General features: G+C 42.8%; 1 protein-coding gene across 7 annotated transcripts in view; it reads left to right on the top strand.

Moving 5' to 3' along the window:
* The window catches only part of UBE2Q2 (ubiquitin conjugating enzyme E2 Q2), a 100022-nt gene that overhangs the window by 84442 nt on the left and 3135 nt on the right, over positions 1-12445 (top strand). For 5 of the 7 annotated variants that reach the window (XR_002123753.1, XM_019640155.1, XM_019640156.1 and 2 more), the window contains 3 exons: positions 5570-5618; positions 6042-6137; positions 11240-11306. Coding sequence is in view for 6 of the 7 variants with exons in the window: in XM_019640155.1 (XP_019495700.1) it covers positions 5570-5618; positions 6042-6137; positions 11240-11306 (212 nt within the window). In the remaining variant the exon portion in view is untranslated. The remainder of the gene's footprint in view (positions 1-5569; positions 5619-6041; positions 6138-11239; positions 11307-12445) is intronic. The other 2 variants (XM_019640157.1, XM_019640154.1) reach the window with 1 other exon arrangement.

Below are 12445 nucleotides of genomic sequence, written 5' to 3'. Positions count from 1 at the left end.
ATACCAGTAAAGAGAATGTTCTAGAAAGATACATCTGCTGATAGAAGCAGAGGCTAGATAAGAGCCGGTGCCATTGTCTTACAGTGAAGTGATGACAGCCTATGCTGATACCTGGAAATGGGGATGGGAAGCTGACTGATGGCCCGTGCTAATTTGAGGCAGAATCAAGGTGTCCTGGTGTTTACAGCCTGCCCATAGTGAGGAGGGGGAGTTACTGGCCGACTTGGGGAGAACTAGAGAGTGTGAAGGACTGAGGAAAACAGCTGCGATTGCAGAACCAGACTAGAACTGAGACTGCAGCTCCGTTCCAAACATTTTACTTCACACACCTCCTAACTCCTACCCCGTTTCTCTTTTTCTGGCTGTCGCCAAACTGTTTTGTGAGTAACAGCTTTATCATGACACATTCTCATGTGATGGAAACTCATCCTTTTGAAGTGCAGTCAGTGGTTTTCAGTGTATCCACCGAGCTGTGCACCATCACCACTGTCTCACTCCGGAACATTTGATCACCCCAGAAGGGACCCGGCCATCGGCACTGACCCCTTATTCCCCTCCCAGCCCCGCCCACACGCAGCCACTCCGCTCTGTGTGCCTCTATGGATTTGCCTGTTCTGGACATTTCCTACCTTTGTCTGGCTCCTTTCACTTAGCAGGGATTTTCAAGGCCATTCTGCACTGTAGCCCTCACCAGCCCTCATTCCACTCTGTGGCTGATAGAGTCCACTGTGGGGATGGAGCACATTGTGTTGTTCCAGGACACCGGTCGTTTCCCCCTAGTTCTTCTGGTGACTGGTAAACTTTCTGCGGAGTGCACACTGTTCCCAGTGGTCCGTGCACCAGGTGCATTCCCACATGCTGCATGTGCCCACCGGCCTTTCCTTCCTGTTCCTGTAGTCTGTCCCTCCCACTACCACTGCCAGCAGGGGCTTCCATGCGGGAAATGCAGAGTCCTTGGCAGCTGTCTCAGCAGCACGGCCCCATGGCCCCAGGGCTTCTGAGCGCAACCCGTTCACCTGACTCATCATAGTTCATCCGAATTTGTGCTGGGTCTTTTCCGTGTCTCCTCCCTCCATTCCCTGGGCTTTTTTTTAAATTGAAATTTTAAGATAATTGTATATTCGCATACCGCTGTAAGAAATAATAGAGATTCCCCAGTATATGTTGCCCAATTTCCCCAGTGGTAATATCTGCAAAACTAGAGTGTAATATCACAACTAGATGATGATGCAGTCCATTGAGCTCATTCAGCTTTCGCCAGCTCACTTAGAACTCGTGTGTGTGTGTGTGTGTGTGTGTGAAGTTCTGTACAACTCGATCACCTGTGTGCGTTTGTGTATCTGTCACCACAGTCAACACTGAACAGTTCCCACACCACCAGAGTGCCCTCTTGTTGCCTTTTGAAATCACACCCATCTCCCTCCATCCCCCTCTTCGCTCCTGGCAGCCTCTGATCTTCCTGCAGTTCTGATCTTTTAAGAAGTTGTGTAATGGAAGCTTACATCTTGGGAGTATAACCTTTAGGGCTTCGCTTTTTCATTCATCATAACTCCCTGGGGTTCAGCTCAGTGTGTGACTGCTTTGTTCCTTCTTATTGCTGAGGACTATGCCCTGGTGTGCCCTATGCCACACTTTGTTTAACCAGTAACCTGCCGATGCACTTCTGGGCTGATTCAGGGTTTGACTCTCACGAACGAAGTTGCTCCCGTGTGTGCAGGTCTTGGTGTGAATGAGCTTTCCTTTCTCGGGGGTACCTGTCCAGGAGAGCGATGGCTGGACATGTGGTCATTGCATGTGAAGTTTTTGTTTTTTTTTAAGATTTTATTGGGGAGTTGGGGGAGGGGAACAGGTAAGTTGCTGTCCTTTTGTTCTTTAGTCTAGTTGTGGAGGATGTCGCTTCACTGGCTCACGTTGGTATTATTGCGCTCTTCCCGGCTGAAGCAGATCGGTCACCGGCCATTGGACAGCAGCTCATGGCAGCTCACGCTGGCTGCCGGCCATGCATTGTAGCTTACGGCAGCCCACTGCAGACCCACTGCAGCCTACGCCATCGCCAGCGACTCAGGTCGAGCCCAGCTCCAGGTCGAGCTGTTGTTCACCATCTTAGCTGTAGAGAGCGCAGCATCACTGGCCCTCATATGAGATCCGAACCGGGGCCCTGCTGCTCAGAGCTGGTGTCCCAAGCCAGCTCTTAACCAACACGCCGCATGGCTGGCCCTGTAGCTTCTTAACAGAATTTTCCATAGAGCAAAAATTTTTAGTTTTCATGAAGTTTAATTTATTTAGGTGTTTTTCCTTTTATGGATTAAGCTTTTGGTGTCAAATGTGAGAACTCTTTGCCTAGTCCTAGATCCTAAAGATTTTCTCCTGTTTTTTACCTCAAAACTTTGTAGTGTTACATTTTACAGGTAAGTCTGTGGACCATTTGAGTTAATTTTTTTATCAGGTGCGAGGTATAGCTCATGGATGCCCGCCTAATGTCTACTTGCTCTAGCACTATTTGTTCAAAGGCTCCCATGGCTTCTAAACTGCCTCTGTGCAGTGACACTCAGGTTTGCATCTCACACGCCTCTGCCCAACAGCCGGCTGCCTGCTGACACCTCTACCTGAATGTCTTCTCACACCCCGCACTCTACAGGACAAGACCTCCAATGCACCTCTTTTCAGTCTCCCCCCTCAACCTCCCCATCTCGGTCGTTCTACCGTCACTTCTCTCATTTCCCACATCTGGTCCTGTAATTCTCGTCCCTCTTGAAGACTTCTCAGAGCCAGTCCCTTGTCTCCATCCCATTCCCTCTACTGTCATTTCTCGGTGGACCATTTCAGAGTAGTCCTGGCTGGACTCCTGCTTCTGTGGGAGCTTTCAGAGCGACATTTTACAAGCCTGTCTGATCCTACCGCTCTCCTGTGCCGCCTCTCCAGGCCTTCCCACCGCTCTCGTGCTCGGACGTGCTCTCCACGCCCTGGGACCTGCCCTCCCCCACCCCCCCAGTCTTCCTGCTGGTGCCCACTGGCTGCCTGTCCGCCCAGCACCCAGCAGGCTCTTTCCTTGTGACCTTCCTTATACATTTCTTCTGCCTGTCATGTTATTTCCACCCACACTTTAATTCCTGGAAGTCTCAGCTCTGCCTTACCCGTAGAGATGCTGTTCCTGACCTCCAAATTTAAAGTAAGCCCCTGGTTGTCCCTTCTCAGAGAACTCTGGGTACCACCCCCCACCCACTTTATTTTTTGTTTGTTTAACATCTATAATCTCTAGATTGTAAATATCCTGAAAGCAGGGACATGTCAGTTTTCTTCATGCATTATAATGTACATGCAGTAAATCCTTGTGAATGAATGAATGAAGGAACGAATGAGATAGGGAAGTGTAAGGTAACAGGGTACAGACGGTTAGGGTGATTCACAGCCCCAGCCCACCGGCATTTCTGTACGCTCTTTTGTGGAGCCACCCACCCTCGCTTAGGCAACTGTGCAGAGAATCACAAAGACGGCTGCTGTTTCTCACGTCCCAGTACATTGTGAGTGAGCTGTTTGTTGGGACCTGAAGGTGTTTCCTTGGTTGGTGTAATAGGAAGTGTTACTTGGGCCCCAAGCATCCATGAAGAGAGTCCCCCCACTTCTAGAGCACCCCAGTTGTGTCTGTCGCTGTCGAGGGGTCATTATCCTTAGTCTGGGTGTAAGTGCCAGCACCTTCTTTGTCTGTGTCTTAGGGCTCTATGCTTAGATTCCCTGGCCCGGCCGTTCCTCAGCTAACAAAGGGCGGGATCGTGACTCATTGTCAAGGGTTTGACTCTAACATAAAAGCTTTCTGTTTCTCATCTCTCTTGGTCATTCAAGAATCATGTATTAACGCTCCAGGCTGCTGCTTTTCCCAGCTGCCCTTGTGTGGAGCCCAGAGTGAGGGCGTTGGTGGGCACAGGAGCCCCTCCCTGTGCAGGCCTCTCAAGACGTCCCCACTGCTTCCCAGCCACATGTTGTGGGGTCTCCTCTTCTGGGGTAGGGAGCCCGGCATGGGGCTGGGGCCCTCACTCCTTGGTGGAGATCTCCACGGCCAACATGTCCCTCCGGGTGCTTAGCTGCCACACGTGGGTGTGGGACCTGCCCCTCCTACTGTCTCCACGTGGCTTAGTTATAGGAGGTCGGTTCCCCTTTGCTTCAGGCAGTTCTCAATGAGGGTTGTTCTGTTTTTCAGCTGTGAATTTGATGTGGTCGTGGGAGGAGGTGGGCACAGCATTTACCTGCTCTGCCATCCTGACCGGCAGGATCACGGGCTTATTTAAAACTCACTGCATACAGGATGCACTTGTAGCCCAGGGGGAGATTCAGGAACTGGAGATAGGTGTTCCAGGAGTCTCCACCCTGGAACAAATTTTAACAAATTTAACAAATTTTGTTAAATTAAACAAAATTTAATATTTTGGATCCCCGCCCCCCGTTAAAGTTTAACTGTTAAAATTCCCAGAGTTTGGGACAAGTAAGAAAGAAAGACAGTTGCTTAAAGTCTCTAGGATAAAGGTGTTATTGAATGATTTCCATTATTAATAATTTTACTGTAACTATTATTATTCATGATAATGGTCAACAGTAGATTTTTCTACATTCCTTACTTTTCTGTCAGTAATTTGGTTTAATCAACATGAGGATGCATTTGGTTGGCTCCAATGCAAAATCCGCAGGCCAGGTGGTCTTGGCAGGTTTCACCGCGGGTGGGGGTGGCCCTTGGAAAAGTAGGCAGCAGATGAGTAGGCAGAGTCCTAGAGGACAGAAAACAGTGTGCTGGACTCAGTCTTCACATAACCTGATCAGTGCGCTTAGCTTATGTATTTTCAGGATTTCCACAGTTTTTCTTCTTTAATTATCATTCCCTTGATTTTATTTTTAGGTATGGTATTTAATGTATTTTGAAGTTTAAAATAACTTTAAAGGAGGAATGAAATTATTTTGTTTGAGAAAATGTTAAAAGGCTGAAGGATCTTGATCTAAGGAATGATTTCTTGCGGAGCGATCTGGGAAATCCCCAGAAGTCGTCTTGGTTCTGAGAACAGTCTTCAGGACTGGAATGGGAAATGGAGGAGTCCACAGAGGGTGCCATGGCCAGAACTATCTGATCTTCACAACAGAAAGAATACAAACAATTTAAACTGTAACTGCAGATGTTCATTAGTATTGATATGGTAAAGTCATTACTTCTGCCAGAGGAAAAACATTCAGGCAGGGAAATTTCCAGATGAATAGAACATGTGAATGCCGTTTACGGAAACTGGTTCTCCTGCCCCTAGTCTCTGGAATATTTAGGGCCAAGTTCTTAGTGTTTGATATCTTAAAAGTCTAAGTATTCAGATACAAGCGTTATTTAAAAAGAAAAAAAATGAGTGTATTAGAGCGATGACATTAGAATTTTAAAATTACCCATAATAGACCTGTAACCCTAACGACGGTTTTCATTTTTGCCTGTTATCTTCTAATCCTTACATGTATGCATACTTTCTTAGTAAAAGTACTTCAAAAATTAAGAAGGAATACTGAAACCTAGAGAATTTTGTATGATTCCTGTTTTCTGTTTAAGGTATGTGTTGGGTGGTGGAGCGTTATGTATGGAGCTTCTCACAAAACAGGTGACTATTTTCTTTCAATTCCATAGAGTGTTCTCATTATGTAAGTTAGATTCTGAGTGGGAAAGCTCTGTTGTGATAGCACCTACATACAAATGTTATTTTAATGGCAGCTACTTTTAATCATAAAGCTACATAACGTAAAACAGTAAAGTGACACTGTACTTTGTGCCTAACCTGTGCTAGGATAGGCAGTAAGTGATAGTTGTTCAAGGTTATAATTTGCTTGTGTTTGGCATCTAGAACATAGGTTCATTTTATTTTTTTGTGAGATTTTGGAAATTGTCCAGCTTTACTTTTACTTTTGACTAGAAGCTTCTTATATTAACTTGCTGTTGTCGAGTTGTTCTGTGCCATTTTGTTAAGTGCCCTACATGGAATCAGGAATACCTTGGTGTTTCAGAGAAGTGCCCTTTCTGCCCGCAGGGTTGGAGCAGCGCCTACTCCATCGAGTCCGTCATCATGCAGATCAACGCCACCCTGGTGAAAGGCAAAGCCAGGGTGCAGTTTGGAGCAAACAAGGTACTTGTGTTAGAGGTCCCCTGGACCAGAAGGTGTACTTCATGTTGTCCTGTGAGCCTTCTTCCTGTTCTGTTAACCTGTTCTTTGCTATGAGCACTCTCTCATTTTAGTTTTATTGTTGGTGTGTGTATATAGTTAATCCCCAGTGAACACTTACATGCGAGGCTCTCACTTGAACTTTTTACTTGTATTCACTCTTTCAACCCTCCTAATAACCTAAAAGTAGGTGCTCATGTCCTCGTTTTGTAGATGAGGACACTGAAGCACACACAAGTCAGGTAGCTTGTCTCAGGTCAGAGATGGCAGAGCGAGGGTTGGGACCAGACAGCCTGGTGTTAAGTCTCCACTCTTAACCGCTGAGCTCTGTTCTTACTCATTTACTATGTCAGACATCTTTCCGTGTCTAATCATAGTTTATCTGTAAACGTTTAAGTGAGCCAAGGATCTACTCTGAAGTTACAAATGTGTTTTGGAAAAATATTTGTGCGATGGAAATCTCCCTGACCTAACATTAAAACAAAATTCGGCTGTTCCTACAGTTCTGTGTGAATTCTGGTTACACGCCTGTCCAAATAGTATTAGATCTACTACGTGTGTGTCATAGCCATGCTGCATTGTCACATTACAGGCCCACTAGACTGTTAACTCACATAGGAAGCAGGAGATTGAAAGGCTGTTTTCAAACATCATTTTTTTGAGATGATAGTATAAAATAACTCATATCTCCTTTTAGCTCTTTAACAGCTATTTCTTTTAACAGCTCCTTCTTTACACTGGAACCAAATGCCATTTGTATAAAATATTGAAGTTAATTAGTGAATACTAGTGAATTGTTTAACTACTTTAAACTAGCATTTCTAGCATTTCTTTCTTTTTCTTTTTTTTTTTTTAAATTGGGGAATTGGGGGAAGGGAACAATGTTGGGGAATTGGGGAAGGGGACCAGCCAAGTTGTTGTTCTTCAATCTTAGTTGTGGAGGTTGCCAGTCGCTATCTGGATGCCCGTCAGCAGCTCGTGGCCTCTAAGCTCCAAGGTGCTGTGTTCAGTCTTAGTTGTGGGTGGGTGTAACCATCATCCCATGTGGGAGTCGAACCAGCAGCTTTATTGTTAAGAGCACACGCTCTATCCACTGAGCAATCCGGGCGGCAGCTCAGCTCAAGGTGCTGAGTTCAGTCTTAGTTGCGGGCGGGCGTAGCCCACTGTCAAACAGGCAGTCTTGTTAGGAGCACATGCTCTCACCAGCTGAGCCATCCTGCCACCTGTTGGCAACTCAGTGGCAGCTCAGCTTGGGTGCAGGGTCAATGGCCCATGTGGGAATCAAACTGGCGGCCCTGTTGCTCAGGACTCGTGCTCTTAAGCTAACTCTTAACCAACTGAGCCACTCTGCTGCCCTTAACTAGCATTTCTTAACAGTGTATATATTTTAGATATTTTAAATGTGGCAACAGAGTGATTATATAATAGAACACCAAATTTTTGTTTTTCTAATGACAAAATTTATGCTCACTGTATAGTTTCTAAAGTAGAAAAATACAAAAAGCTTAAAAGTCATCTGTAATTTGACTAACTAGAAATACTGTTAACATTTTGGTGTACTTTTAGTCTTTTACATTTTCTTCCTGGCATTTGTTTATATATAAAACTTGATGTTAAATTTCATCATGTTTCCAAAAAAAAATTAGCATATTTTTCTCTTTAAAAGAGAAAATGCAAAAGGCTTAGAACAGTGATCTTTTTTAATAATTGCAAGAACATTTCACCAATAACTCACTGTGTAAACTACCTCTCTGGGCTTCTGTACCTTGAACTGAAATACAGTTGGTCTGGATATTTTAAATCTCTTCCCGTTTTAAAATTCTGTAATACCAGTATGCTGCCCTATCGTGGTTCAGTGCCATAGTTCTCTTGGAATTAATCGGTGTTAGTATAATTGCTTTAAACTTTTACATTTCTATGATTTGTAGTTTCCTTAGCAAGTAAACATAACCATTTTGCATGGAATGCTAAGTCAGGCAGCTAAAAATGTTTACATATTAAAGTATGTCTTATAAGGTAAATGTTTCGAATGGATTAAGATGAAACCTTTACTCTTCCATTTTTTTCTTATTAAGAAATATTTGTCAGTTAAGAATGTGGAAAGTTTGCTTGATGTAGTATGAGTTTTACCAGGATTCTTAACTCAGCATGGAATAGTCTGAATGTCAGCTATCAAAAAAGAGAGGTGCTAAATGGTGTTTAAAAATATGCTACCATTTGTGTTTGTGTGTAAAAAGAGAGAGAGTGAGAGGATATATTATACAGATGTGCTTTTGTAAGTAGAGAATATCTCAGGGTGTTCACACAAGTGCTGACCACTACTGTTTCTGATAAGGAGATATTGAAATATTGAGGGGTCTGATTAGAGGTGGGAGGAAGACTTTACTTACTGTAAGTTGCTTGTGCTCTTTAAATTTCTTTTTGCAATGTGAATATCACTTCAAAATTATTTAAAATATTTTAAAGGATACTATCATCTGTTGATTGAAAATGAATGTTTGTTGCCTGAAAATATTACTAAATGATAGAAATGTACGTAAGTACTGGAAAACAGGAGAAGTCGCCTGCCGGCGCCTGTGAAAGTTGGAGGGAAGGTCCCATTGCTGGAGCTGAGCCCTGCAGTTCCACGCAGGCAGGGCCCCTGCACAGCCTCAGCCTTTAGTTCCCCAGGCAGAGCAGGCGTTGGCCAGGCTGGTTTTCTGTTCAATTTACATGGAACATAGCCTGTAACGTTAACTCTGGGCCAGAGTAGTGAGAATGTAAGGTGGAGGTTTGCTGTTAGGACTTTTAGCAGGAATTGGAGGGTTAGCCAGGCAAGGCAGTGCCCCCTAAGAAGCTTCCCTTCACTGTATGCAGGGGACGGTAGGTGAGTGAAATAGTAAAGCCCTGGGCGCCTTGGGCAGGCGCCTAACCCATTTCTAGGTACCATCAGGAAAGGCACTGGTCTTCCCTGCGGCCAACAGACCTCCAGCTACAGTGACCGAGCTTTTGTTTCTGCTTCCAGGGAGTGGGGGAGTTGCTACCTGTCCTAGGCAGCCCAGTCTTCTCTCTATAGACAAGCAAGGCTGGGGAACCAAATCCCAGATTCTCCAGGCACAGGGGACCGAAGTGGGCTCGTGTCAGTTGTGCCCACAGTTATCATCAGAACCAGATACAGTTCTCTCTTTAGAGGAAAGCATTTCTAACTGAAGCCTGCAGGACCCCCGAAGGCTAAGAGCAAGCCAATAGGAAGTCACAGTGAAAGATCACAAGCACACAGAGGCAACCTGTCACCCACAAGGGTGGGCAGAAGCCACGAATAAGACATGTGCTCTGAAAGACTGCAGGCTTGGGCATTATCAGATGCAGATTAGAGACTTAATATTAGAATTGTGAGAAAATGAGTGGTTCTATGTAAAATCTAACATAGAAGAAAGAATCATAAAAGTGAGCAAATAGTAAGACCACCAGGAATGATGAGACAGATCTGTAAAGGAATGACAGAGAATTTGCAGAAATGAAAAATATAATTGTTGAAATGAGAAACTCATGGGATGGATTTGACATCAGAAGAGAGGATTTATTGATTAGAAGAAACAGCTCAGAATGTCTCACAGAGACATGGGGACAGAAAACATGGCAGAAGTTAAGAGGTGGGTATCAGAGCAAGTCTAAAATATGTCTCGTTGGAATTTCAGGAGATAATAAAATTATACTAAAAAGTGAGAAATAGAAATCAGAAAGGTGGTAAGCAAGTCCAAATAACCAGTCAGAACACATATAAATGTGATGTAGCTGTGTGTCAAACAAAACAGAGTTTCAAATAGAAAGTATCAGTGCTACTTAATGGTAAAAGTCTCAGTTAGCCAGGAGGGAATAATAATTTTTTACTTTATGTAGCTATTAAAATAGCCTGAAAATACAGATTAAAAACTGATAAAACGACAAGACGAAACTGACAAACTCATTGTTATAGAGGGAAACGTTAATGTACTCCGCTTGTGGTAAGTCAGGCAGACATGTCAAATACGCAGATTTGAAAAACCAATAATTAGATAGTGCATATCCTTCCCAAGGAAAAATGGAAAAAATGTCATCATACATTAATCCATACAGCAAGGAAGAATATTAAAAAATAGTTGGCACCATACAGATCAGATATTGTAAATATGATGCAGTTAAGGTTAGAAGACAATAATGAAAAGATGAATAAAAATCTACATGGATCTGGATATTACACACACTTATAAATCATGGTTTAGAAAAAAAAGTCATATGAAAATTTCAAAATACTTGGAACTGACCCTCCCCCACTGCCTCCCTACCTCTTTCTCCCTGTTCTCCAGATGGTTGAAGGATAGGCGGGAAGGAGAGTTTCCACTTAGAATATGTTTATACATTTTTTATTCTTGTGCTGTGTGAATTTATTGAAAAACATTCTATGACATAATATGTTTATACACCTCTATGCAGAATGCTCATGATACGTTCATTGGAAGTTAGGATGTAGGTCAGTTGCACTGAGGGGACCAAAGAAATCCTAATTTGGCCCCTTAAAAGAGGTCCTAAAAGAGGTCACCAAAAGAGGCCCCATTAGCCATGGCTTCGTGCCACTGATGGGCTTCTTTAGATTTTTAACTCAAAATCTCATTTATATGTGCAGTCCTTAAAGCTTAATGTTTTCCTCTCTGAAGGTAATATTCTGTAGTTTGTCCTTTTGGACATGAGTTAGGAGGAAGAGAGTGTGAGTTCTTGGGTCCCAGGAGCACCCTGTGACTAGATTCATCTGTGGGAGCAGGACACCAGGCCTGTGAGGCTTGGGATTTGTCCAGTGGTAGGAGGACTATACAAATGAACTGGGAAGCTTGTAGGTTGTTATTGGAGAGCAGTTTTGATTTTGTTATCCTTCTAAATGGTAGAGAATAATGAAATTGAGAAATGAGGGTATGCAGTTAAAATTCTTTTTGAAATGGAAATATAATTATTTCCCATGTTCTTTTAAGCACAGCAGTGACACAGCCATAAATTTCTTGTCATGATTTTCATCTACTTAGAGTTTTGATTTAAAATGTATAATTCTCTTTCAGAATCAATATAATCTAGCAAGAGCCCAACAATCTTATAATTCCATTGTACAGATACACGAGAAAAATGGTATGTTTAATTCAATATGTATTTGTTGCCATTTTTGAAGTTTTACATAATGTACTGCTGATATTTATCCTGTTTAATTTTGGTTTTGCTTTAATTTCTTATAAAGTACAGTTACTACAGTGAAAAAATTTACCTTGAGGATACACACATTGTGCTTCATTCAAAATGGTGCTGGTATCCCAGATATTTGGCCTGAGAACCTCTGAGTCAGAATCAAGACTTTTGACTCCATTAATGAATGGGTCGCTTTATTCACTTGAAATATATAGCATTAGGTTAGGAACTGAGTTAAAGGTAACTCTACAAGTCGAGCTCTTACTGTTAATACTGAGTAAATGCAATCAGGACCGGAACTTGCTGTCTCTGAGCATCTTCAGACTACTTAAAGTTTTTACAATCTTACACATATATCTACTCAGGTAAAAAAGTTCTAACTTCAGTATCCACTTAAGAGTATTTATTTGAGTTACAAATTTTAAAAAAACCTTAAAACATCTTGCACAAACTTTATTGGCCTTACTTAAATTTTGCTTGTATTCACAATGCACATTTTGAGTGCGTCTAACAGTGAGGTAATAAAACAGGTAGTCTTGGAATTAGAAGACCTATTTTCAGTGCCATTTGTGTCACTCACTAGCTCTGTGGCCCTGAGCAAGTCCTTACCTCTCAGCCTCAGTTTCCTCATCTGTCAAACGACGGCATGACATCTGTGTTGCTGGACTTGTGAGGAGAAAAAGAGTAGTGTGTTTACACAGCACTTTGGAACTGAGTGCTGCTGTAAGATTTTCACTGCAGCTATAGCCGTGGGAGTGACACTGATATTTTTGTGTGTGGAATAAATAAATAGAAATAGAAAGTAGTTTTCTTTAGGGGAGTATTTACTCATATAGTAAACTGTTTTTACTTTGCTAGAAATGTGTTGACTTAAAAGATTTCTGCTTTGTGTTCATTTTTATTTTAATGGCAAAGCAAATTTGTCACTTCTTCAGTGACTGCTTGTTTCTGAAAGAATAACACAGGCACACCTTGGAGATATTCCGGGTTTGGTTCCAGACCACCGCAGTAACGCGAGTATCCCGACATAGTGAGTCGTAATTGTTTTGCTGGTGAGGGTCTTGCCTTCAGTTTGTAAAAAATGC

This window comes from Hipposideros armiger, unplaced genomic scaffold (genome assembly GCF_001890085.2).
Source record: "Hipposideros armiger isolate ML-2016 unplaced genomic scaffold, ASM189008v1 scaffold_48, whole genome shotgun sequence".
Taxonomy (NCBI): Eukaryota; Metazoa; Chordata; class Mammalia; order Chiroptera; family Hipposideridae; genus Hipposideros; species Hipposideros armiger.
Note: the sequence above shows the minus strand (reverse complement) of the source record. Positions and strands in the feature narration are given on the sequence as shown.